Below are 27,421 nucleotides of genomic sequence, written 5' to 3'. Positions count from 1 at the left end.
CCTCATTCACACCACGTTCTCCACCAGGGCACAAGAAGGGCAGTGCTATGGCATCACTCTGAGACCAAGGGAGGCAGGGTAAAGTGGGCAGAATGTCCCTATGCCATTGAATAAATGACACGTTTTTCAGTCCTCCACAGGGTGAGGGCGGTGCAATTTTTTTTTTTTTTTTTAACAGCGTCTCTATGGTTACCGCCTCGTCTGCGCCTCTCTATGGTAGCGTTATCTGGGTGTTACAGTCAAACCCTTCCCTAGGTGCCTGTGACAAGTGCCTTATAGTTCCGGGCCGATATGGAGCCGCTGCGGAAATTGCTGGAGAATCTTCGCGCTATACAGGAGAAACTGCGAGGCGAGTCCGTAGTCTTCCCGCTTTACTCCGTCCATGTATGAAACATGGCGGGGCGGCGCATATGTGCGGCTGTGTGTACTAACAACTACTGTCATAGCCAGTGCGTAGAGTGCCCATCATCGTCATCTGTTACTAATGTATTTGCTACAAGGACCTATATCACATTATTAATAATGTTTTATGTAGACGGTTTCAGCAGATAAATGCTATTCTTTATAATGACAGTATACTTTCCATTCTACACCTTGTGGCTTCCAAGATCTCTGCTTGCTGTGCTTCAGGAGGAGTGTGGTCTTATATGCAGACAGTACAGCCTGGGACTAAAAGATGAAGGTTCTTTATTCTGTAACTGCAAGCAGAGATCTTTATACCTCCTCACAACTGTGCTTTGTGGGTGGAGTCTCTTTTATTAACCCCTTCCTGACATGATGATTCCATTTTTTTTATTCCCTGCCTTCCCCGAGCCATAACTTTATTTTTTATTTTTCCGTTCACGTAGACGTATGAGGGCTTGTTTTTGGCGGGACGAGCTGTACGTTCTATTGTCTCCGTTTAATATTGCATTGGATGTAGTGATAAGCTGTGGTGGAATTGGAAAAAACGCAGTTCCACCATAGTTTTATGGGTTTTGTTTTTACAGTATTCCCAACGCAGTAAAACCGACCCGTTCACTCCATTCTACAGGTCAGGACGATTACGGCGATACCATATTTGTATAGGTTTTTCTTGTGGTTTAATACTGGAAAAAATAAAAAATAATTTGGATTTTTTTTGTTTCCCTTTTCATCGGCATATTCTGACCCCCATAACTTTTTTATAGTTGTGTCTACGGAGATGTGTGGGAGCTCATTTTTTGGAGGATGAGCTGTAGTTTTTGGGTGTGTATGAGTGTGTGATTTTATTCAATTTCGTGTGGGAGGTGACGTGATGAAAAAGCGCTGAATCGTCCATTTAGTTACGCCGTTCACCATATGGGATAATTTTTTTTTTTATATTTTATGGCGATGCCTATAACAATTTTTTTATTGTTTTTTTTTATTTTGGAGAAAGGGTTGATTTATATATATATATATATATATATATATATATATATATATAAAAATTTTATATATTTAAATTTAACTTTTTTTTAACTTTTTTAATTTTTTTTTAGGCCCTCAATTGGACTCCAACATGCAATCATTAGATTACCATTTGTATAAAGTAAAGGAATTCTGTCCATTACAATATACTGTACAAGAATCTGTATATTCCAATGCAGTGCTGCCACCTGCAGGCCTGAATTGTTAAATACAAGTAATAAGCCTAGAAACCTAGTATAGGGCACTTTCACACTAGAGGTTTTCTTTTCTGGCGCTGAGTTCCGTCCTAGGGGCTCAATACCGGAAAATAACTGATCAGTTTTATCCCCATGCATTCTGAATGGCGAGCAATCCGTTCAGAATGTCTTCAGTTCAGTCAATGAACAGCGTTTTGGACGGAGGAAATACCGTAGCATTCCAGGCATTAATTTACATTCACGTGTATTAGTGCCGGATCCGGAATTCAAAATACCGCAATGCCAGATTCGTCCTTCCGGTCTGCGCATGCGCAGACCCGTAAAAATGTGAAAAAAAATATATATAACGGATGCGTTTCTCCGGATGACATCCGGAGAGACGGATCCGGATGCAAATGCTGTCCGCTTGCGTGCAGACGGAACTGCTTGCCGGATCACTCTGCCGCAAGTGTGAAAGTAGCCTTAGGCTCTGGTTTATTACTGCAATAGAACATATTCCCTGATCTCAACCAGGGGGAGGCTTTCCTGCCTGGCAAGCACGCGCTTCCCGGTTTTTGGCCTCTCAGATGCCGTGGTCACATTTGACTATGGTATTTGAGGGGTTAAATGTCCGCGATCGGCATTGCCGCCGATTAGAGACACCTGGTAGCTATGGTGCTGTGTGTGCTCTCTTTATAGACCTGGGAGTCGTGAAGGGGTTGTCCCATAAACAACAATTATCACCTATCCATTAGATCAGGGATTGCCAACCTGCGGCTCTCCAGCTGTTGCAAAACTACAACTCCCAGCATGCCCAGACAGCCTACAGGTATCAGCCTACAGCAGGGCATGGTGGGAATTATAGTTTTACAACAGCTGGAGAGTCGCAGGTTGTCCATCCCTGCATTAGACAAATATATCATGGCTGGTACCCCCTCCTATGATGAAAGCGGGGTCTCGGAGTCCCCTGCGCATGCGAGACCTCCAGTCACTTCTGTGGGACTGCTGAGCACAGTGCTCGGTTATTTCAGCAGTCCCACAGAAGTGACTGGAGTGGAGCAGTCTTTACGGTTTTTGGGGGAGATTCATTATACCATACGATCCTAGTAGAAAAAGGGGAACACCCCCTAAGGAAATGTTTAGGGGTGCTTACCGTCTCAGTACCAGGATCTGTTCCCATTATTGGTGTGAAGGCCGCTGTGCCCTCTGTTACCACTTCTACTCCTTTCTTGTTTTTTTGGGGCAAGATGGCAAAAATCCTCAGCAGTGCCACGCGGGAGAAGGACCAGGGTGCTGTCTCAATGGTAAATCTGCCCGTGGGGGTCCGTCACCTGTATATACTCATCTGTCGTGTCCTGTTTGTGTTTTACAGATGGAGAATCCAAGGAAAGTAACAATATCTTTAATCCTGCCTTCTTCTGGAATACATTAGGTGAGGAGCATGTGAGCGAGGCAAAGAAAAAACATGTCAAAACAATGGTTTCCATATTGTGTTTTCAGTCGTATATTTTTCTTCCATGTTTTTTTGTTTTTTTAAAGGAGTTATTCAACCCCTATAATGACCCCCCTCACCCGCCAATCCCTGGGCACCTCATATAGATTATACGTACCCGGTCCCCAGCACCTGCGTAGCCAATACCAGGCCGCGACAGGGACGAGCCTCCCTAGCATCACGCTAGCATGTAAGCTAATAGCAGGCCGCCGCTGCCTCCGTGCGACGAGGGTGTAAGTATAATCTGTATGAGGTGCCCGAGCATTGGGGGGGGGGGGGTGATTATAGGGGGGGTCAGACACCTCCCCAACTGGTAACACCCATCTGGATCTTCATTTCAGACTGCTAGCAATGTAGTAGTAGTTACTAAAGCAGACATGTCAGCAGAGGGATCGGGTCCTCTATAACAGTTTTTTTTTATTTTTTTTTGCAGTTTTATGTTGCTGAAATAGGGATGATTAAAAAAAAAGGGACACGTGCTCGCTGTGCAAATACAGAACGCACATTTTTAAATTCAACCCGTTGGGCTAAAAACTTTACCAATGTAGATCCATTGGCACACACTGTGTGTTGAAAAAAATAAAAATACACGTATAAAAACCTGTAGTGTTCAGAAAACCATTTACATAAATTTGTACAGTTTCTTAACCCCTTAGTGACCAGCCTGTTTTGGGCCTTACTGACGAAGCATTTTTCTTCCTTTTTCCATTGTCGTCTTCCAACAGCTATAACTTTTTTATTTTTCCGTCTATATAGCTGTATGACGGCTTGTTTTTTTGCGGGATAAGTTGTAATTTTTAATGGCGCTATTTTGGGGTACACATAACTTTCTGATTAACTTTTATTAACTCTTTCTGGGAGGGAGATGGGAAATAACAGCAATACTGCCACAGAGTTTTTACGTTAAAAATTTTACGGCGTTTATTTTTCGGTATAAATAACATAATATCTTTATACTCTGGGTCAGTACGATTACAGTGATACCAAATATATATATATATTTTTTTTTTTACGTTTTGCTACTTTTGTGCAATAAAACCCTTTTTTTTTTTTTTTTTTTTTTTTTAAAAGGAACAAAATCTTTTTGCATCGCTGCATCCCAAGACCCATAACTTTTTTATTTTTCTTTCTATGGCAGGGATGGCGAACCTGCGGCTCTCCAGCTGTTGTAAAACTACAATTCCCCCATGCCTTGCTGTAGGCTGATAGCTGTAGGCAGTCTGGGCATGTTGGGAGTTGTAGTTTTGCAACAGCTGGAGGGCCGCAGGTTGGCCATCCCTGTTCTATGGAGTTGTGTGAGGGCTTGCTTTTGCGGGCTGAGTTTTTATTGGCATCATTTTGGAGTAAATTACGCCTTTTGATGGCTTGTATTCCGGTTACCATAAATATAACTTATGTTGTAGACTAATTCATCAATCGCCTAATATAATGTATATTTCACATATTTACTGTTCAGTAGTTATAAAAGTAGTTTTCTCCCTCTGCTACCCACTGTTTCCTCATAAATTACCATGACCTCGACCTGTAGTTCTGAGCCTTTGTAGGTCGAGCATGCTCAGTGTGTTGCTATAAATTCTCTATAGTTACACACATATTTTGCATATAGTTTTTATCAAATGTGATAGAAACATAGAATGTGTCGGCAGATAAGAACCATTTGGCCCATCTAGTCTGCCTAATATACTATGGATAGCCCCTGGCCCTATCTTATATGAAGGATGGCCTTATGCCTATCCCATGCATGCTTAACTCCTCCACTGTATTTGCAGCTACCACTTCTGTAGGAAGGCTATTCCATGCATCCACTACTCTCTCAGTAAAGTAATACTTCCTGATATTACTTTTAAACCTTTGCCCCTCTAATTTAAAACTATCTCCTCTTGTAGCAGTTTTTCTTCTTTTAAATATTCTCTCCTCTTTTACCTTGTTGATTCCCTTTATGTATTTAGCAGTTTCTCTCATATCCCCTCTGTCTCGTCTTTCTTCCAAGCTATACATGTTAAGGTCCTTTAATCTTTCCTGGTGAGTTTTATCCTGCAATCCATGTACCAGTTTAGTAGCTCTTCTCTGAACTCTCTCCAAAGTATCAATATCCTTCTGGAGATATGGTCTCCAGTACTGAGCACAATACTCCAAATGAGGTCTCACTAGTGCTCTGTAGAGCGGCATGAGCACCTCCCTCTTTCTACTGGTAATGCCTCTCCCTATACACCCAAGCATTCTGCTAGCATTTCCTGCTGCTCTATGACATTGTCTGCCTACCTTTAAGTCTTCTGAAATAATGACCCCTAAATCCCTTTCCTCAGATACTGAGGTTAGGACTGTATCACTGATTTTACATTCTGCTCTTCTCATGTGCATTATCTTGCACTTATCAACATTAAATTTTAGTTGCCAGATTTTTGACCATTCCTCTAGTTTTCCTAAATCCTTTTCCATTTGGTGTAACCCTCCAGGAACATCAACCCTGTTACAAATCTTTGTGTCATCAGCAAAAAGACACACCTTACCATCGAGGCCTTCTGCAATTTCGCTGATAAAGATATTAAACAATATGGGTCCCAGAACAGATCCCTGAGGTACCCCACTGGTAACAAGACCTTGGTCTGAATATACTCCATTGACTACAACCCTCTGTTGCCTGTCCCTCAGCCACTGCCTAATCCATTCAACAATATGGGAGTCCAAGCCCAAAGACTGCAATTTATTGATAAGCTTTCTATGTGGGACAGTATCAAAAGCCATACTAAAGTCTAGATAAGCGATGTCTATTGTCTTGCTAATTAGCTAATTGTCTTGTGAAACAAAGGGCGTGTCAGTGTGCTGGTGATTACCGAGTAGAGGGGGCGTGACCGGACTGTATATCATGCAGCCAATCAATAAACATCAACACTCACAGCAGGAAAGCTAGGGATTGTGGGGATTGTAGTCTTTGAAGTTTTGTGAGGGAAGAATAGGCGCCATGATACTCTGTGTGTTGCGTGCTCACATAGAAGCTAGACAAATGGAGTGCAGGGTAAATTGAAGCTCTGGTTATATGAACAGGTATGGGTTCTGGGGGGTTCACAGCTTGCAGTTTTTCAAAAAGTAAGTTACTTTACCGATATACCCCTTTTAAGTTAATATTTTTTTCCAGTGGCAACTAAGAATAAATTAGCAATTATGTAATTTTTTTTTCTTTTTACAGTGTTCAATGTAGGGAACAGTTTACATGATATTTATCTAGTGCGTTTTGTTACAGACGCGGCAATACCAAACATATTGGGGAGTTAGTTTTTTTGTTTTTTACTGAAAAACACATATATATATATATATATATATATATATATAATAAATAAATGACACCGCAGCACATCCGATGGTGAAGAAAAAAGTGGAATCCTTTATTCACCTATGCGACGTTTCGGTCCGCTTACTGGGACCATTCTCAAGCTGTGAGTTTTTATGTGGTCGTGAAAAATTAACATACATGAGTGACAATTAATAAAATATACAAAAAAAGGTGTCTAAATACATCTCATACAAATGTAAAAGATAACAAGCCTGGAAGACAATAAAGGTAAGTACATAAATTCGTATAGCCAAAGCCTCCAGGTATATTGATTCATAAATAACATAATAATTTACACAAGTGGCAATCAACGGTGTATAATCATCACCTGTAGATGTGTAAACGTAGCAGGACCAAACGTGGAATCAGGCATGCTCAATGGTGGGAGATGTTTTTTTAAAAAAATTTAAGGTGTTTTTTTTTTTTTACCACTACAAGGAGACTATGACAGGCAATCTTTTGATTGCTTTTAATAGTGCATTTTAATGTGAATGCTTTACTAACATTGACCAGCAGGCTGCGCCAGAGAGGTGCAGCCTGCTGGAAAATACTCTAGGCTGGCTTGGGGGCTACACCAGATCCCAGCCAGCCTTTACACACATCGGCACGCCGCGATCACCAAAACTGTGTCAGTGCATGATGGTAAGTCACATTGAGCATCCTTGGCTTGCTTTAGTTCTTGGAGACAGGCTACATACATATGGCATGCCTTACCCTCTGGATGATCAGTCCCTTTAATAGGGACCATACAGAGAATACGAGTGCTCCTACTATGTCCTCCTGGGGTGTCTTGTAGGTGCCTCAGTTAGTTTCAGATAGACCACCCAGACATGTGAGCACAGTTCAGTAGACCCAGTCCAAAGATGCAGTAGTTTCAGGTCAAGTGAGCCATGGTTTTACGGGAAATGCAGCCGTCACATGGACCACGTTTCTCGGACCACACACACGCTTGTCTGAAGCCAGCCTTAGAGGGCTCTGTCCTATAGCTGATACCCTGTAATGTAAGCTGCTCTGCTTGCTCCACATGGACAGTTTGAAATAAAAAGGGCAGGTTCAGTAACATAGAGTTTTTATAAAAAAATGGAATAAACATGATCATGGGAATGGAGTTGTCAGATATAAAGCAGCTTCTGGCATCTACATGAAGGAGGGGGCTCAAGATGAAGGGCGGTGGCCCGACCTGCAGGACAAAGATAGACCCAGGATGTCTGTAATCTTCATGGTCCTTTACACAGACATCATCTCATTTTACACATTTTCTCAGACATTTTATTGAGAATTGTATGCTTTATATCAAACCCTCATAAACGTGCCACTTCTTTATAGAACAAGCCTTTAAAGCCACTTCTCAGGAAGCCACCAAAATCAGCCTGGCTTACTCCAAGCCCCCGGTGCCATCAGAAGAGGTAAGTCCACTGGTGGAAGTGCCATTGATTTCTGGTCGGTAATGGAGGGTTCTGGCTTCTGTCACCACTTATCTAATCAAGTTTTCAACCATGAAGCTTTTTTGGGCAGTAGATTTCTTTGTTCTTTTGCCACCCAGTTAATAACGTCCGCTTTTCTTTTGGCGCCAGAATGTAATTGGCATCCTATAGCAATTACAGATTCTACAATTAAAGGGGCTTTCCTCTGGATAGGTCATCAGTACCTGATCAGTGGAGGTCTGACATCCAGGACCCCCGCCGATCAGCTGTTTGAGAAGGCACCGGCTCTCCTGCGCGCGCCGATGCCTTCTCACAACTTTCCCTAGGCCAGTGACATGTTCATAGGTCACGTGGCCTAGGAGCAGCTCAGCCCCATAAAAGTGAATGGGGCTGAGCACAATACCAAAGCACAGCCACTATACGAGGCACTGTGCTTTGTAAACTGCGAGAAGGCTACAGCGCCGGTGTCTTCTCAAACAGCTGATCAGCGGGGGTCCCGGGTGTCTGACCCTCACCAATCAGATACTTATGACCTATCCAGAGAACAGGTCATCAGTAGTAAAATCTCAGAAAACCCTTTTAAGGCCTCCTGCACACGACCATATGCATATTGCGGTCTGCAAATCGGGGATCTGCAAAATACGGATGTGGTCAGTGTGCATCCTGCAATTTTTGCGCGACCCATTGTAAAAAAAAAAGCCAATTTTTCTCTGCAAAAGACAAAACGGACAAAAATCTGTGAGGTCCCATAATTTGCGGGCCGGCCGCATGGATGTGGACAGCATACAGATTGCATCCATGCAGATTGCAGTTTGTAGATGTCATGCTTATCGCATGTGTACCTCCGAGCCGCAGGAGAGGCCTGGCAATTAGTGGTAACCGCAGCTCGCCTGCACAGGTTATAGCACCAAAAGTCTGTGCGAGGTTGTTAGGAATTTGTACAGCTGACTGGTTTGACGTCTGCGGATTGTGCTGTGGTTTGCTGCTGTGTCGCAGGGAGAGAGAGTTGCTGGAGCGTTGGTATGGATTCACATGTAGCACGTTTTTGTTCCACGATTTGCCCCAAAAGTCTGTGGCAAATTTGCATCAACATCTGCATGTAACTCATATAGATTTTGCAGCTGTGGCCAAATTTGCCGTAGAAAAATTGACCACATCCGAAGCCACCCTTTTATTATGTGCTCTGAATTGGGACACTCAAAAGGGTTATTCTATGATTGGTGTAAAAAATGAAAACCGGACATCAACCAGCCCTGTACCTCACATGGATCCGGAGATCTCCCCATTCATTGTCCAAATGTTCTGCTTCAACTCTCTGGAAAGGGGTGTCCTTTCTGCTGCAGCTCAGGGGGACATGTCCTTTCTCAGAGGTTTGTCCTTTCTGCTGCAGCTCCTTGCCTATCACAGCTCAGTGGACGTGTCCTTTCTGCTGCAGCTCCTTCCCTATCACAGCTCAGGGAGCATGTCCTTTCTGCTGCAGCTCCTTCCCTATCACAGCACAGGGAGCATGTCCTTTCTGCTGCAGCTCCTTCCCTATCACAGCTCAGGGAGCATGTCCTTTCTGCTGCAGCTTCTTCCCTATCACAGCTCAGTGGACGTGTCCTTTCTGCTGCAGCTCTCTCCCTGTAACTGCCACAGCTTCTAACAGAAGATAGGGCTGGTACAACCATTTCAGTGGGACAAGTAATGAGGAAGAGAACAGACAGCAGGTGGCGCTATACAGATACATTTTATTGAATAACTCGGCGGCTATGCTAATCTTTTAATTGCATGCAGTTATAAAAATATTTAGATCCAGGAGCTGGTTTAAAAAAAAAGTTGAATATTTTTTGTGGGACAAACCCTTTAAACCATAAAATACTAGTAAATGAAAATGTAAAACTTAATTGTATTATGTGGGTTATAGGCTCATTTGCACAAAAGCAGTTTCTTAGACCTCTGATGAGCTATCAGTGGTGTGAAAGATTGTGCCCTCCATCAGTGTGATACTTGCAGGTGGCATTATTGCTGGCGGTCGACAGCTATTGTGTACAGCGTAAATTTTACTAACATTGTGCTGCCATTAAAGGGGTTTTCCGAGGCTTTTATACTGATGACATATCCTCTGGATAGGGGATCGGTAGGAGTCTGACACCTGAGACCTCCGCTAATCAGCTGTTTAGTGAGTACCGCGGCCTTCTCCTTGCTCACCAAGCACAGCGCCACATATTGTGTAGTGCCTGTGCTTGGTATTGCAGTTCAGCTCCATTCACCTCAATGGGGCTGACCTGCACCTAGTTCCATGTAACCAATGTACATGACATCACTGGCCTAGGAAGAGCTGGATAAGGCCGCGGTGCTATTGTGAGCGCCGGTGCCTTCTCAAACTGCTGAATGGCAGAGGTCCCATTGGTGCTTCCTGGGTCCCTTTGAAGGGTGCAATGCTGTGAGGTCTTCGGGTAGGACACATTTCACTGTAATTATCATTAGTAGATTTGTAAGTAATACTTTTTCCTTTTGTCACAGGACTGTCAGAAGCTAAGTGACGGGCTTCTCAATGCTATTCTGGCAGCTTCCACTTTGTATTATTCTCTCCCAAAAGAGCAAGGTGAGCAGTCGAGGATTACCACATTTTTCGCCCTATAAGACGCACCTAGGTTTTAGAGGAGGACAATAAGAAAAAATAATTTTTTTCATTAGACCTCAGATCAGACCCCCAATGTTAATCTGACCTCAGCTCACAGCTTCAGTCAGACCTCAGATAAGAGCTCCAATTTAAATAAGGCCCCCATGCCTCATATAAGCCCCCAGCCGCAGATCACATAAAATAAAGACTCCACTTGCCTCTGCTGCTCTGGACGCTGCAGCTCCTTATTTCCAGCCCCCTCTCTTCTTCCTGCCGTCGGCCGTGCTGTGATCCGGCGCGCACAGCGTGAGGTCACTGAGGACCAGCGGTGAGTACAGAGCCCGGGGAGCGCTGCATTCACCGCTTCACGGTCCTCCGGTACTAATGAGCGCTTCTGTAATGGAAGCGCTCATTGGTATTCGCCCCATAAGACGCAGGGACATTCCCCCCCCACTTTGGCCTCTTATGTGGCGAAAAAAATTCAATATCTCCCTAGAAATGCCGAAATCAGCGTTCTGATTAGATGTGCATCTATATTTACCTGCTACCATTTTTGGCCTACCCAGTCTTGCACTTTTCACACTGGCCACTAAGCATAAAATTATGCTAACACTTCTTTAGAGAACTCTTCTTGGCAGTGATCTCCTTATCATCATAGGCAGGATTATAATGAAAGATAACACCTCTGTAAAGGTACACAGGATCTGCCATTCATAATGGTCACAGCTGATCTTCTCCCTCTCCCAGTACAATGATCTCTGTACAGGTCACAAAGTAGGCCCTCTAAATTCTCTCATAGAAGTTTGTCCAGTCTTTTGGGCCTACGGCCCATGTGGCTACTGTACTGCACAGCTCTAAATGTTGTTAATAGCAGCTCAGGTAAGGTTTCGACACCTGGCACCCCCACCAATCGGCCGTTTTCAGCCGGCGGTGGTGATGACTAACCAGGGAATGGATGCCATCACATCGACTACACAGTAGACAGAGTCCTCCACTATTCATTCTCTCTGGCGGCTGCTGTATACAACTGCTTAGTGGAGGTGTCGGACCCCCACTGAACTCGTACTGAGGATAGATCATCCATACGACTGGAAAACCCTTTAAAATATTCAACGCAAGAGTTTGAGGTTGCAAATAAAATGGGGACAGCCCACGCAGCTGCTATGGAGCCTGTTCCAGTTCTCTTTTTTATTTTTAGGCCTCATGCACACGACTGTATTTTTGTCCGCATCTGCATTTTTTAGCGGGTCAGATACGGACCAATTCTTTTCAATGTGGATGCAAAAAATGTGGACGGCACACTATGTACTTTCTGCATTTGTAAGTCCCTTCTGCCATACCGCAAGAAAGCATAGACCTTCTTACAATAGTGTGGGACGCATAATGTCGGCATCCATGTTTCGCGGATCCACAGTTTGTGGACCACAAAACAAATGCGGTTGTGTGCGTGATCCTACACGGGGGATCTCTACAGGTGCTGCAATTTTACTAAGGAAACGGAAAATGTGTGAGAATCATGAAAATGGGATGAGGAATGCGCTGGTATCGAACCGAACCTAAAACGGGCCTAATGTTTTCTGCTGTGAAAATGCTAAGAATAGGTTTCATTTCTGCCCAGGTACCACATTACGCAAGACAGTGAGAGAGGCGGTGGCAGATGTGATAGAAGGCACCATGCAGCTGCTTGACGTCATCCTGAGCGCCCGCATTCAGAGGTAAGTGATTGACATGTTCTCGTAAGGAGTCGCCATTGGCCCCCATGGTTACTGAGCCTCCTCCTCACATTGATCTCATTTTAGTTTGTCGCAGGCGCAGCTCGTATCCACAGGCAGCGTATGGGAAGCCTGTGATAATTTTGCACAGATCCCTAAAGGTAAGTCAACAAATGCCTCTAACTTAAAGGGATTGTCCAAGATAATGACAAAGCTTGTGTTTCAATAATAAAAGATTCTGTACTTAACCATTTACTCCCCTGCCGCATACCACTGTTGCCAGTGACTGACTGCAGCGGTCACGTGGGGTATATGGCTATGTCACTGGTGCAGCTATGTAACGAAAGACCGGAGATGAATGGAGCGCTGGATGTGGGAGGGGATTAAATGGTTGAATACAGGATCTTATTGTTTTAACACAAATCCTGGCTTTGGGGAAGTTTTTCATTGTCTTGGACAACCCCTTTAAGGCCCCTTTCACATGAGCGAGAATTTTGCGCGGGTGCAATGCGTGATTGCGCCCGCACGGAATCCGGACCCATTCATTTCAATGGGTCTGTGAGCGGTGGTTTACACGCATCACTTTTGCTTTGCGTGAAAATCGCAGCATGTTCTATATTCTGCGATTTTTCACGCAACGCCGGCCCCATAGAAGTGAATGGGGCTGCGTGAAAATCGCGTCCGCGCTTGTTTGCATGCGATTTTCACGGATGGTTGCTAAGAGATGTCGTTTGTAAACATTCAGTTTTTTTATCACGCGCGTGCAAAACGCAGTAAAACAAATTGCACCCACGCGGAAAAAACTGAACAACTGCACGAGATCGCTTTTTCACTGAACGCATCAAGACACGCTCGTCTGCAAGGGGCCTAATTCTTTGACACTGCAGTCCAGCAGATGATCAGGTTGGATCTCGAGCCTATAGATATAATCCTGGTTCTCAGTGGGAACGTCCTGTTAACCCTTCCCTCTCCATCCTACCTTCACAGATAACCGTGCAGCAGTAGTTGGGATAATATCCGGTTATCTGGGCGTTGTGAAGGATGCGCTAGAAGAGATGGAAGAGGTAAGTCTGCTTTTCTCCAATACCAGTTATAGGATATGTTTAAAGGGCATCTGTCAGCAGGATCAACCCTGTCAAACCAGCTATAATACTTGGTAGGACTGAACCTGCTGATTAAAAACTTACTTTTCATCCCTTGATTCGTTGCTGTATTTAGGAGCAAATTAGGCCTTAAGTGCACCAAGGGCAGGCCTTAGCCATTTGGTGCACCTTAGCTCCTCTTCCCAGAATCCTTCCTCCTTCACCTGAATGCCTGACTATGTCTACCAAGTGGAGGGAAAGTGTCCAGGTAAGCAGAGCGGAGGAGCTAAAGTGCACTGAGTGGCTAGAGCCCACCCTTGGTGCACTTAAGTCCTAATTTTCATATTTTTTACAATATTTATTTCTCCTAAATACAGCAATAGACTGAGGGAAGAAAGTTCTGTACAGCAGGGTCAGCCCGACCAGACATCATGGCTGGGTTAATAGGGTTGATCCTGCTGACATGTACTCTAATGTATTGTATTAATTGTCATTCATCTTTACTTAGGGTGTGTGTGCATGTAGCTATACACATTTACCTAATACCTGCTTCAGTCATACAACTTTTCATCTCATTGATGTAGAACGGAAACACGTTTCTGCTTTGGTTTTATCAGACAGAGCTGAATGTTATTGCCTAAGGGAGAATAATTTATATCCTTTGTGCTTCTGATGTAATAACCTTCTGTGTTGTCTTAAAAAGTTTATAAAGTGAAATTTTAGATGCGTTCGTGAATATTCCTGTTCTCTTAGGCTACTTTCACACTAGAATTCAAGAGGGGCCTGGATGTATTTCTGGAGTTTCTGTCCCCATTGACTTACATTGTAAGTCAGGACGGATCCATTTGCCTCCGTATTGTCAGGCGGACACCACATCGCTGCAAGCAGCGTTTTGGTGTCCGCTTGCAGAGCAGAATGGAGGCGCAACGGAGCCAAACTGATGCATTCTGAGCGGATCCTTATCTATTCAGAATGCATTGGGGCTGAACTGATCCGTTTTGGGCCGCTTGTGAAAGCCTTGAAACGGATCTCACAAGCGGACCCAGAAACGCCAGTGTGAAAGTAGCCTAAGCCGTTCTTATCACGTGTCATGGTAGGATTTTTGTATGATCCCCAAACAAGGGATTCCAACCATGTTGTCTATGATGCTCCAAATCTCAAAATTCAGTCTAGGGGTAAAAGAATGAGAAGACATGACTTATGATGGTATTTGAGTCGCTCTCTCTCTTCTGACCCCAAACGGCAGAAGATTGCCTTTAGTAAGCAAAACCCTGGGTGTTACCCTTACAGCCTAAAAATACAAACGAGCCAATAGGATTCTGCCAGCAATTTATATGTCTTCACAGTTAAGACACTCGAACGCGTGAAAACCTAAGCAAGGAAATTCCTTTATCTAGATACATGACGTCCCCTCTGTAGCCATCTAGCTTTTACACCAAATATTGCAGCCTAGGTGTATCCTTGTGTATCCCAAAAATATGTTCAGCGTCTAAAAAGACTAGATAACCAAAATGTAATTATGTTTAATCTTAATATATGAGGTCTCTTCTCTTCGCAGGCTTTGGCAGGGGGAGACGATCCTTTCAGTGACGTCTTAGACGATGATGATATGGGTGCTCGGGGAAACCAGGACACATACTGGTCCGAAGCTGATCGCAGACTTATAGCCCCCTGCTTAGGTCTAATGAAAGCTTCTAAAGCTTGTCTGAAGAAGGTGCTTGGTACCCTAAAGGCCCACGGCAAGGTGGAGACATCAGAACAAGTGGCACAGCTAGATGACCTGGGAGATATTACCCAGGAGGTCAGCCCCAGGTATCAAGAGACCGCTTTATATTATGTCTAATGACAACACTGATAAGTAAAAAAATAAAATAAATTATATATATGTTTTTTCTCGTGCATGGCATTGGGGGACACAGCACCATGGGTATATGTCCAACTACCACTAGTAGGCGACACTAAAAAGTGTTGGCTCCTCCCCGTTGGGCTATACCCTCTCCACAGACACTAGGGAGCCCAGTCTTGTTCTAGTGTCCGTAGGAGGCAGACCTGACCTGCTTTTTGTGCAGGTCATCCTGCTACTTATTTCTTTTCTTTTTTTCTTCAATCATTTTTTCTTTCTCTTCGCTGCAGGTTCCGGCCTGCTGCAGGGGTGGCTCCATCGTGTTCCACTTTAGTTGCCCCCCTGCGGGCGCGTACTCGGGTACCTGGCAGCCACCCAGTCCCCAAATCTGCTTCCGCAGTGGAATTCCGGCAGTCCCACGGTTCCCGTGTTGAGTCCGCCGAGGGGGTGGTTACTGCTGCGCCTGAAGACGTCTGAGGGTGAGTTTGTTAGATTAGGGATCCCACCCTCCTTCCCGGGCCTGGGCGCGTTCCCCCCTCTCCTCCCTTCCCAGATACTTAATACAGCTCTCATTGCTGTGTGGGTAAATGCCTTGACTCTGATAAGTGCCTTGCCTCTGTTACATAAGGTTGTGGGTTTTTTCTCTCAGCTGTATCCTGGCCCCAGAAGCCCCCTGGCCTTCTGTTTTTTCTCTCCCTGGGGGTCTCTTCTTCAGTTCTCTCCCCCACCTGGCCCCCGTTTGTCGCGGCAGTTCTGGGGCACTATCGCGATCGCGGCTGTTCGCTCCCGGCCGCGCTCCACTAATTTAGTCCCCGGCTTTTCGGGCCTACTAGGCAACAACTCCCCACCCACTTTCTCCCTTCCCGGGCTTACTCTGTCTCCTCCCCTCCGTGGGGGGAGCCTGGGAGGGGCCTCTTCTGCCTGCCAAGCTGGCCCCAGGTTCCCTGCTCTCTCTCTCTGAGGGGCGGTTCTTCCTCCGGCTGTCGGCTCCTGCTCTCTCTGGTCGCCATCTTCTGCTCTGGGTGCGCTGCACAGCTCCTGGGGTCCGGTAGGCAGCCTCTGGCTGAATTGCTCTGCAGGCTCCTTTCCCTCTCTCCCCTCTCGATTGCTGCATTCTCCTGCAGCCCTGCCACCTGCTATATAGCTGCTGCAGCACCTCTTGGGAACTGTGGCATCCAGGGTCAGATAGGTCAGCCCTGCTGCTCTATGGGGCCTCCTCTCCCAGCCTCCCTATCGGATCGCCACGTATTTTACGTGCGTCCGTTGTCTACGGAGGTTTCCACGTGGTCGCCTTGTCCCCCCCTCCCACCCTTTTGTGTGTAGGTCCCCCCTGAATGGGCTCCCTCCATGTCGATCCATGGGAACCTTGCCTGACTCGCCCAATCCCTGGCGGAGTCGCTGGAGCGCTACCTACAAATTGCGGTCTCCTTCCCCCCTGAGCCACGCTCACGCTCAGATACAGGGTCACGCAAGGAGTAGCCCATGGACCAACCTCGGGTGGTCTCAACTAGCTTCCACCCCTCCTCGGCATCCTCGGGTCCCCCAGGACAGGCCTGAGGCTGGTGACGAAGCCTTCTCTGTCAGTTTCCTCTGGGGACACCTCTGCACCGATTCCCTCGGAACAGAGCATCAGGCGGTCTTCCACTATGCAGAATCCCTCTGCGTGGTCAAGTCAAACATGCATGGTGGTACCTACCCTACCAGGTTTGGTGCCCCTCTAGTGGACTTTCGGATGGCGCTCTCCTGCCTGCACAGGTAATTTCCGCACTGGTAAGGCCGCCGTCACCGTGCTTAGCAACTGGGACACCTATGCGGTGTCTCTGGTATGTACGCCCTCGTAGGCTGTACACGACAGACCTTCCTGGTTCCCCTATCCAGGGGCTATGTTCTAGGCAAGCTGATAATTCAGGCAAACGCCACTTGTATGGTTGGCAACCCTTCTCGGCCTCTAAAGGTTCTTTTGTAATGCCTGTACCAGAGAATACAGGCCGGCTTCTATGCCGTGGCGATTAATTCTGTCTGTTTACAGCTGCCTTGTTACTTTCATAGGTAGAGTTCCTGCTGACTGGCTATGGTGTTCCATGCGGCACTATTTCCCCCTACCGGGCGAGATGTACAGTCGTGGCCAAAAGTTTTGAGAATGACACAAATATTAGTTTTCACAAAGTTTGCTGCTAAACTGCTTTTAGATCTTTGTTTCAGTTGTTTCTGTGATATAGTGAAATATAATTACACGCACTTCATACGTTTCAAAGGCTTTTATCGACAATTACATGACATTTATGCAAAGAGTCAGTATTTGCAGTGTTGGCCCTGCTTTTTCAGGACCTCTGCAATTCGACTGGGCATGCTCTCAATCAACTTCTGGGCCAATTCCTGACTGATAGCAACCCATTCTTTCATAATCACTTCTTGGAGTTTGTCAGAATTAGTGGGTTTTTGTTTGTCCACCCGCCTCTTGAGGATTGACCACAAGTTCTCAATGGGATTAAGATCTGGGGAGTTTCCAGGCCATGGACCCAAAATGTCAATGTTTTGGTCCCCGAGCCACTTAGTTATCACTTTTGCCTTATGGCACGGTGCTCCATCGTGCTGGAAAATGCATTGTTCTTCACCAAACTGTTGTTGGATTGTTGGAGGAAGTTGCTGTTGGAGGGTGTTTTGGTACCATTCTTTATTCATGGTTGTGTTTTTGGGCAAAATTGTGAGTGAGCCCACTCCCTTGGATGAGAAGCAACCCCACACATGAATGGTCTCAGGATGCTTTACTGTTGGCATGACACAGGACTGATGGTAGCACTCACCTTTTCTTCTCCGGACAAGCCTTTTTCCAGATGCCCCAAACAATCGAAAAGAGGCTTCATCAGAGAATATGACTTTGCCCCAGTCCTCAGCAGTCCATTCACCATACTTTCTGCAGAAGATCAATCTGTCCCTGATTTTTTTTTTTTTGGAGAGAAGTGGCTTCGTTGCTGGCCTTCTTGACACCAGGCCATCTTCCAAAAGTCTTCGCCTCACTGTGCGTGCAGATGCGCTCACACCTGCCTGCTGCCATTGCTGAGCAAGCTCTGCACTGGTGGCACTCCGATCCCACAGCTGAATTCTCTTTAGGAGACGATCCTGGCGCTTGCTGGACTTTCTTGGACGCCCTGAAGCCTTCTTAACAAGAATTGAACCTCTTTCCTTAAAGTTCTTGATGATCCTATAAATTGTTGATTGAAGTGCAATCTTAGTAGCCACAATATCCTTGCCTATGAAGCCATTTTTCATGCAACGCAATGATGGCTGCACGCGTTTCCTTGCAGGTCACCATGGTTAACAATGGAAGAGCAATGATTTCAAGCATCACCCTCCTTTTAACATGTCAAGTCTGCCATTTTAACCCAATCAGCCTGACATAATGATCTCCAGCCTTGTGCTCGTCAACATTCTCACCTGAGTTAACAAGACGATTACTGAAATGATCTCAGCAGGTCCTTTAATGACAGCAATGAAATGCAGTGGAAAGGTTTTTTTGGGATTAAGTTAATTTTCATGGCAAAGAAGGACTATGCAATTCATCTGATCACTCTTCATAACATTCTGGAGTATATGCAAATTGCTATTATAAAAACTTAAGCAGCAACATTTCCAATTTCCAATATTTATCTAATTCTCAAAACTTTTGGCCACAACTGTACATGCCGCCTTCAATTGCTGTAGCAATTACACCTGTCTGTTTCCAGCCACCTTGCTCCCTTCATGGGTAGAGTCCCTACACCATCCCTACAGCCCTGGCGGGCTCTATTGTGTTCCGTGCGGCACTATTTCTCCCTTCTCGGCGAGATATAGAGGCCACTCTCAATTGCTGTGCAATTGCCTCTGTTTGGTTCTAGTGGGCACCAGGCTGCCACCTTGTTCCCTTCATTTTTATTTAACTTCTCTATCTCCAGGGGCTGTTGCCGTTGCTCCTGTCTGGCCTTATGGTGTACCTTGCGGCACTATTTCTCCCTTACCGGACGAGATATTGAGGCCACTTTGTAGTGCCGTTGCCACTGCAACCTCATCTAGTGTGCACCAAACAGCCATCTTACTCCCTTCTTAGCTAGAGTTCCTGCACTGTCTCTGATGCTGCAGCCGTTACACCTGTCGGGCTCTATGGTGTGCTATGCGGCCCTGTTTCCCTCTTTTTAGGTGAAATAGAGGGCATTCTTCAGTTGCCGTTGCACTTACCTAGTTGTGGTGTGCACCTGTCGTTCTTTGTGGTACTGTGCGGCCCTATTTTTCCCTTCCCGAGCTTAATATAGGTGCCATAGCTAATGTGGCTTCCGTTGCACTTCTCTGGTCCTAGGATGCTCCATGCGGCCACATCGCTCTAATCTTAGACCTAGTATCTCTGCCATCTCCAGATGCTGTACCCATTGCACCTCTCTGGTCGTATCTCTGCACTACACAGCCGTATTTCTACCTTACAGGTTGAGGACCTGTACCCTCCAAATGCGGTCGCATTCCTGGATGCTGTGGCTTTGTTTCCACCCTCCTTAGTGTGCAACATGCAGCCACTTTACCTCGGTTTTAGGCATGTATTTTTAGTACCCACGTGCTGGGCCCTATGGTGCAATCTGTGGCCCATACAGTTTCTGTATTACGGGGTGCTTCTTTCCCCGGGCTCTAATTTGTGCTGCGGAAGTTGGTTACTTCCCTTTTCGGCCATCCTGGTTTAGCACGAATATGGTAGCCATATCTAGCAGGGGTGGGCCAGCCCAACCCCCACCTCCACCTTGTCGGTCTATTACTACTTCTGGTGTACCCAGTATATGGCTGATCTGTTCTGATCTGGTGGGTGGTCTACATATAACCACGCTCCCTACACCATGGCCAGGTGGTTGTTGGTTTTTGTGCTAGGGTTGCTATTGCCATCCCTATCAAATACTACTTTCGGCTGCACTCCGCGTTCCCCATATTATAAAGGAGTACCCGCGTTGTTTTCTATTACAGGGCGGACCATTCCTGGTGGAGTACAGTGATCTCCACTGGATCTTCTCTGTGTTGGGGTACGTAGCTTGGTGTGCACCGGCCGCTGCAGCCACACACCTGCCTGGTAGGTGAATTTCTGCTGATTGCTCTGACATAGGACTGGGTTTCGTAGTTCCTTCTGGGTCCGGGTGTTCCCTTATATTCTTTGCTTAGTTGTACTATTTAACAGAGGGCAGTCCCTTGGGACCTTGCTATTGTCTGCGCCCATCTGGTACTCTCTCCCCCTGGGAGCCTTCTGTATGTCGGTCGCAGCTGGTTTCTACATTTCGTGTAGTCACTCCCGCTTCTTTTATAGCGACTTCGCCATTCCTTATGCGTATGGGTGTCTGTTGTTTTAGTGGTACAACCCAAGCCGCTGTATTTGCCCTCCCCGGGAAAATGTATGCTGATTGCTAGCCACTATTCTTTAAATAGCTAGTTGTCCATGGCCAATTCCTTCCCATATGGTGGTTCTTTTCATTTTTTCTTGGATATTCTGGTTTTTGTTGCCCTCTGGTGGTTCAGTTTATGGTTCCTTGTGAGCCCATTGCGGGTACTCCTTTCTGGAGTCCCTGTCCCCGTTCATTTGACCACACAGATTCTGTAGGATTATCGTTGTTTGGGAGGGGCCTGGGTTGATTGTTCCCCTTGCGGGTTCCAATAGTCCTGTGGACCTCTTGGTATTGAGTGGTTTAGTGCTACGGTTTGCATTTCCACCTTATGGCCTCCTTCGGGAGGGACTCCTCCTGTTTGTAGGACTTTCCTCCTTAGACTGTTGGGAGTGCGCTCCTTCTCCTCCCATGTCCTTCAGTCCTATGTGTCCCTGCTGAGATTTCCTGGGCCTGCATCTCCCTGATACTTCATTTGGCCGGAGTTTCTCCGGTCTTGCGCTTCTCAGCGATATTTTGTTTTTAGAGGCTCGTTCCTCGTCTCCTGGTTTTGGGATGCAGGTCTTCTCTTATTTTTTTCTTTTTACCTGGCCTTTACTTACAACCCCCTCCCTTTCCAAGGGTTGGCGGTTTCCCTTAGCGCCTTTTGGGGTTTTCACTTTTCAATAGGACGCTTAACTTCATCACCTGCTTCGCGGTGGGGGGAGTCCTGCTCCCTTCATATGTGAGCCTTGCTATGGCTTTCCTCACTCCAGTGTGCCCCTGCTGAGATCTCCTGGGCTTGCATCTGGTTCCCTTCTTCCCTGATAATTCGTTTCGCCGGAGTTTCTCTGGTCTTGCGCTTCTCAGCGATATTTTGTTTTCAGAGGCTCGTTCCTCGTCTCCTGGTTTGGGGATGCCGGTCTTATCTTTTCTCTTTTCCTGGTTTTTACTTACAATTCCCTCCCCTTCCAGGGGTTGGCGGTTTCCCTTAGCGCCTTTGGGATTTTTTCCTTTCAATAGGGCGCTTTAACTTTTTCACCTGCTTTGCGGTGAGGGGAGACCCGCTCCACTCACATGTGAGCCTTGCTATGGCTTCCCTCACTCGTTGGCCTTCAGTGATTCCATGTTCCCTTGCTCCCCTGGCCCTTCAGGGGTTGACCTCAGGGTGTTTGTGCTTTCACCTGAGACAATTGGGATGTTAGGTAGATCCGATACACGATGCTGTCCTACTTTCTCTCCAGCCTTCGGCTGAGCTGGGTGTTCCCCTTTGCCTTCTTCTTGCATTTGGGACCTTCTCCCAGGCATTTGTCCTGGGGTGCTGGCAGTCGTCACTGTGGCCTCCTTGGGGTTTCTCCCTTGTTATGAGGCTTCCTGCCTATTCCGTGCTTTTCTCCTGTTGGGTCACATGGTTCTCCCGCTCCTGTATGCCCAACAGGTGGCATGGTTGTTCTTCCCACCCTCGGGGACTTCTTTGGGACGTCCCATGGTGCTGTGTCCCCCAATGCCATGCACGAGAAAATTGGATTTTTTGTACTCGCCGTAAAATCCTTTTCTCGTAGTAGGCATTGGGGGACACAGATCCCACCCTATGTTGTTTTACTTCCGCTTCTCCGGGCTGGTCTCTTGATCTTTCCCGGTACGGGAGTTGTTGGTTCCTTGCCTTTCTTCTCTCTCCTACTGCTTTTGGTACAAACTGAGCTGCCTAGTGTCTGTGGAGAGGGTATAGCCCAACGGGGAGGACCCAACACATTTTATGTCTAGTGTCGCCTCCTAGTGGTAGTTGGACATATACCCATGGTGCTGTGTCCCTCAATGCCTACTACGAGAAAAGGATTTTACGGTGAGTACAAAAAAAATCAATTTTTTTTTGTTCTCTATCTTTTTAACCTTTTTTTCTCAAATTTCAGGATTGTTTGGAGTGTTTAAAGTTTTTTTTTTTTGTAAAGGCGTTTTCTGAGCTATAGATTTTGGTGGCCTATCCTTAGGATATATTATTAATATATCGATGGAGGTCCGACACCTTGTACCCCCACTGATCTGATCAGCGGACATTAAAACTGACACAGAGGACGGAGATGGAAGCAGAATTTCCATTCAAGTGAATGGTGGCTGGGCTACAGTAACTTGGCATTGCCACTACACAGTGGACGGAGGTGTGCTTCTTGCTCTGCCTCCTGTGCTGGTGCCAGTGGTTGTTACAACTGATCGACCTGGGTGCTGGACTCCCACCAATCTGACATTGATTACTTATCCTAAGGATAGGTCATTAGTATCCATAACCCAGAAAAACCCCTTTTTTATTATTATTATTATTATTATTATAATTTTTTTAAATTATTTTTACATTTATAACTTTTTCTATTTTTACAAAGTATGCCTCAAAATATCAGGAAAGGCTTTGGAGGGGCGATTATATCAGTTTTCACCCTTTATCTTACTGTAGCATATATACATCACTGTATAATGTATACAGTGATCCTTCTCTCCGGGGTGTCTGGCTGTCACTGATAGTCAAGGCGTGGTCGTATTGTTTGCAAATCCAGTATTGTGTTCTGACATTGAAAATGGGAAAATCGAGGGGCGGAGCCTAGCGGCGCATGGAGTAGGACGCACGCCGCACTAGCTCCGGCAAGTATCCTTTCTATTATACCTACTACGGTGGCGATCTATCTTTAAAATACCTGAAGGAGCTGGGGACATATCCAGGAAGCGGTCCGGTGCAAGGAAACAGCATTATGCCTGCGAAAAGAGGCAAAACGCCGAGCCGTCAGGAAAGAGAGACCCGGTCTCAAGATGGCGCTGAGGAGGAGGAATGGCCTGACCTGAGGGCGGCGGTGAGTCAGGGAGCGGCAGCGCGGCTTGAGAGCTTCGCTCACAAGTCCCATCAGTCCCCCAGCCATGTATGGGGAGAAGGAGATGACACCCTGGCACAAGTGGAGGAAGGCTTAGGGGAGCAAGATGGCCCCTGTAATGATGACCAGCATTCCCCTGTTCAGCATGAGGGGAGGGGGGGGGGGGGGGCGAGCTCTAGCCTGTGCAGCACTGAAAAGGGTCTGCCAGTGATCACTGCCCCTGAGCCCACCTTGAAAGACGTGATGGCAGCTATTGCTAGTTGTAACGTCACCCTCCAGAATATGAATATTAACATTGGAAGCCTAAAAGCGGATATATCCATTAACGCACCTCAGAAGTAGAGAGGAGGGTCTCGGATCTGGAAGATGGGGCTGTTACCCTACAGAGAGAGAGCCGGGCTGCGTCAAAGGATATAGCGGCGCTTTATGCAAAAACTGACGACCTTGAAAACCGCTCTCGCCGCAATAATATTAGGCTGGTGGGCATTCCTGAGAAGTCTGAAGGCCCAGAGGCTACTGAGTTTATTGAAAAATGGCTTGCGGAAAAATTCCGTGATAGAAAATGGGAAAATCATTTTGACTCCAATTGAGCGAAATAAAAAAAATGCATATATTTTTGAAATGTTTATACAATTCTTTTCATATGTAACTTATTTGAAATTTGCAGTCCCATGTAAATTGTGTTGGTGCCTCTGGGGCCTTTATAATTATTAGGACACTTATTTTTTTATATTCTTCTAGTGTGGATGAACTGGCCCTTAGCATGTACCCTCCTATGAACCACCTGGCAGTGCGGCTAAATGTAAGTCATTGCTTTCAGTCTTCCTCATTGGCCCCCGCTCTCCTCTCCTACATAATACCTTGTGCTCTGCTCTCTCTCATTCATTCTTGTGTTCTCATCTATGTTCCTGCCTTTATCCCTGTGCTCGTGTATTTTAGTTACAGGATTTTTTGTCTCCTATTATTTTCAATTTATTTTGTTCTTTTCTCTCTCTTCCATTTTTCAGGCTGCGAAGTTATCCTCTGTGCTGAAGAAAGTGCTTGAAATAACAAGGTCTCTTTTTGATGTTTTTGACTCCTCCTCATCAATATTAGATCAGCGAGGTTCCAACTTCAGGGTCTCCCGCTGATCAGCTGTTTGAGGAGACCGCGTGGCTCCGGTGAGCGCCGTGGCCTTCTCAAGCACAACACTGTCCATTGCATAGTGGCTGTGTTTGTGTTGTAGCTCAACCCATTCACTTGAATGGGACTGCGCCGCATCTAGGTCACATGGCCTTGGAAGAGACCTAAGCGGCCTCCTCGTACAGCTGATCCATATGATAATCCTGGAAAACCCCTTTAACTTTAAAATTAAAGAGAAGCTTCAGTGGGGAGACAAAATGTGTTATCCTGGTGCCCATAAATAAAAACTTAACACATCCCCAGTAAAATGCGTAAAATACTTAAAGGGAACCTGTTACCAACATTTGACTCCCTAAACAGAGTATATGGTTAGGCACAGTTTAAAAATCATGCTAATTATGTCCAAACACCCCCCTGTACCTCTACAATTTTGGTCCATGCTTTGCCTGCACTGTATTCTGATTAGGAGAGAGGTCTCCGCTGGGTGTTGTGTTCATGATCTTCAGCGCTAATCGCTCCTCCTCCATGCAATTGATTGACAGCCTGCCACCCCCTGTACATACACAGCAATTCCTCTGCTTTCACAATGAATGCAGAGCAGACACTTAAAGGGCATCTGTCAGCAGATTTGTGCCTATGAAGCTGGCTGACCGGTGCGTTTGGCATCTGAAGGCATCTCTAGGAGTAACGGCAAGGCCCCCGTACCTCCAAGAGGCTTATTTCCATATATTAAAACAATTTTTCTCAGCAATTTGGACAAATATGAACATGGGACCAACACGGATGCCTTCAGCTGCCAAGTGCACATGTAACAGGTCGGCCAGGTTCATAGGTACAAATCTGCTGACAGATGCCCTTTAAATCAATACCTCTACTATTCTCTGGTCTTGCTGTTGTCCTGCCCATCGCCGGTAACAGCCTCTGTCGGGATTACACAAGCCTGGCAACAGTGAGGACAGAGAAAAGGTGTGAATTCTGCTCCTGCGTAGCATTCTGCACTCAGTGTACAGGTGGGAAATTTGCTACGAGATGATGACAGGACTGTCACAGATGTCATCAACTGTGAAGCAAGCTTAGAACCTGGAGAGTGCCGTCCTGATGAGGTATTACTCCTTTCCAAGACTTTAATACTGATGACCTGTCCACAGGTCATCCGTTCCAGTTTATTTTTGCGGACCGTATGCTGAACCATTCTTTCAATGGGTCCGCCAAAAAACGGAAGTTACTCCGTGTGCATTTCGTTTCCGTATGTCCGTTCCGCAAAAAAAATGTCCTATAATTGTCCGCATCACGGACGAGGATAGTACTGTTCTATTAGGGGCCAGCTGTTCTATTCATCAAAATACAGAATGCACACAGACTTCATCCGTATTTTTTGCGGATCCGTTTTTTACGGACTGCAAAATACATACAGTTGTGTGCATGAGCCCTAAGTCTCAGAGAACTCCTTTAATTTAAAGGGCGCAAAAAGTGTGTGTTAGGGTCATATTGAAATGTGGCTGAAGGGCAGAATGGAGAAGTGAGAAGAGTGATAGAGGTTTTTGGAGTTAAATGTTAGTGACAGGTTATATTCTGGTCCGCCGCACTGAGCAGCAGCAGTCATCTTCCAAGGAGATATCCTGGGGGGTAAAAGTGCTGGTGGTGGTGGATCATAGTATAAGATATGTACCACATGAAAGTGATTGTTTATTTAATTAAACATCAGAGTTCAAAGCGGTGTCTCATCTCAGACATTTGCAGTATATTGCTAGGATATGCCACCAATGTCAGATAGCAACCTGCTTCTACCTCCAGAGCGGGCCCTCGAAAGTGCCGGAGAACGCACTGCGCATTCATGGTATGCTTTCCTTTCACTTCTTTGGGAGTTCCAAAAACAGGCAAGTGAGGATGCTTGGCTATTTTCAGAAGCCCCATGGAAGTGAAGGGAGAGTGCACCGCTCATGCACATCCACCTCTCCATTCACTTCTATGGGACTGCCGGAAATGGCTGAGCCAGCACTCGGAACTTCCGCAGCAGTGAACGGAAGGTGGCTAAGCATGCGCGATTGGCCTCAGTTCACTTTGGAAACCCCGTTCTGGATATAGGTGCAGGTCCCACCTCTGGCCACCATATTCTAGCGATATGCCATCAATATCTGAGATGAGGCAACCCTTCTAGATTTACTGATCTCTTGAAGTATTTGACGTCTGTCCTGTAGCAGCCCATTGTTATCATAGGACCACTTAGCAAACCGTTCAAAATTGAGCTTTCATCTTTCTAGCACAGGCAACACAATAGAAGAACTTGCACATCGAGGTGCCATAGGGATATTTTACAGAAATTGGTGACCTATTGATTAACCATTTAATACATTTTCTTTTCTTCCAGTGCCAGCCATGTTTGCCCTGACACAGAATCCAACTGGGTCCAATTCCTCCACAATGCCGTTGATCACAATATGAACAAAGTGAAAGGCCTGACCCAGGATTCTCTCTGACATTTGCGCACATCAATGCTGGAATAAGATCATGCACATCATTGTCGCCTCCAAGTAAAGTAAGGAAATGTGACTGAGGAGCAGGAAGATCTAGGATGTTTGATGACTTCTCACGTGCAAACAGACCTGTTTATTTCCATATCGAAAAAGCTTCCTCATCTTCATCGATGTCTCATGTATCAGGAGACATCAACCGCTTGAAGACCAAGCGGGGCAGCTTGTGTATACCTATAGCTCGCATGCCCCGGAGCACTTTAAGGGAACTATCAGGCAGGCCCGCTATATCATGATGAAATAAAATTATTTATCTAGCTTTATTTTGTGTTCTATTCTCCGGATGATTTGCGATGCTCCCAGGCACCACGTCATCATGAGTCGGGAGAAACTGCTACTGTTTCCAGCCCGTCATTTAGTGCAGGGTTTGTAGGGTAACGTCTGGTGCCGTGGATGGAAGCCTCATATTTCTTATGTAGAAACAGGTGTCAATAAAGCTCGGCTTTAATATCTG

The 27,421-nt window shown here is 46.0% G+C and overlaps 1 protein-coding gene across 1 annotated transcript; it reads left to right on the top strand.

Annotated features, from left to right (window-relative positions):
- Positions 1-227: 227 nt before the first annotated feature.
- CCNDBP1 (cyclin D1 binding protein 1) lies at positions 228-27,421 on the top strand. The gene is made up of 11 exons (XM_040437594.1): positions 228-349; positions 2,980-3,039; positions 7,757-7,836; positions 10,360-10,441; positions 12,078-12,174; positions 12,259-12,332; positions 13,159-13,235; positions 14,812-15,065; positions 24,056-24,116; positions 24,322-24,368; positions 26,805-27,421. Exons 1-11 carry the CDS (start codon positions 292-294, stop codon positions 26,911-26,913), a joined length of 999 nt encoding a protein of 332 aa, XP_040293528.1. The 5' UTR covers positions 228-291; the 3' UTR covers positions 26,914-27,421.

Source organism: Bufo bufo, chromosome 6 (assembly GCF_905171765.1).
Source record: "Bufo bufo chromosome 6, aBufBuf1.1, whole genome shotgun sequence".
In the NCBI taxonomy this organism is placed as follows: domain Eukaryota; kingdom Metazoa; phylum Chordata; class Amphibia; order Anura; family Bufonidae; genus Bufo; species Bufo bufo.
Note: the sequence above shows the minus strand (reverse complement) of the source record. Positions and strands in the feature narration are given on the sequence as shown.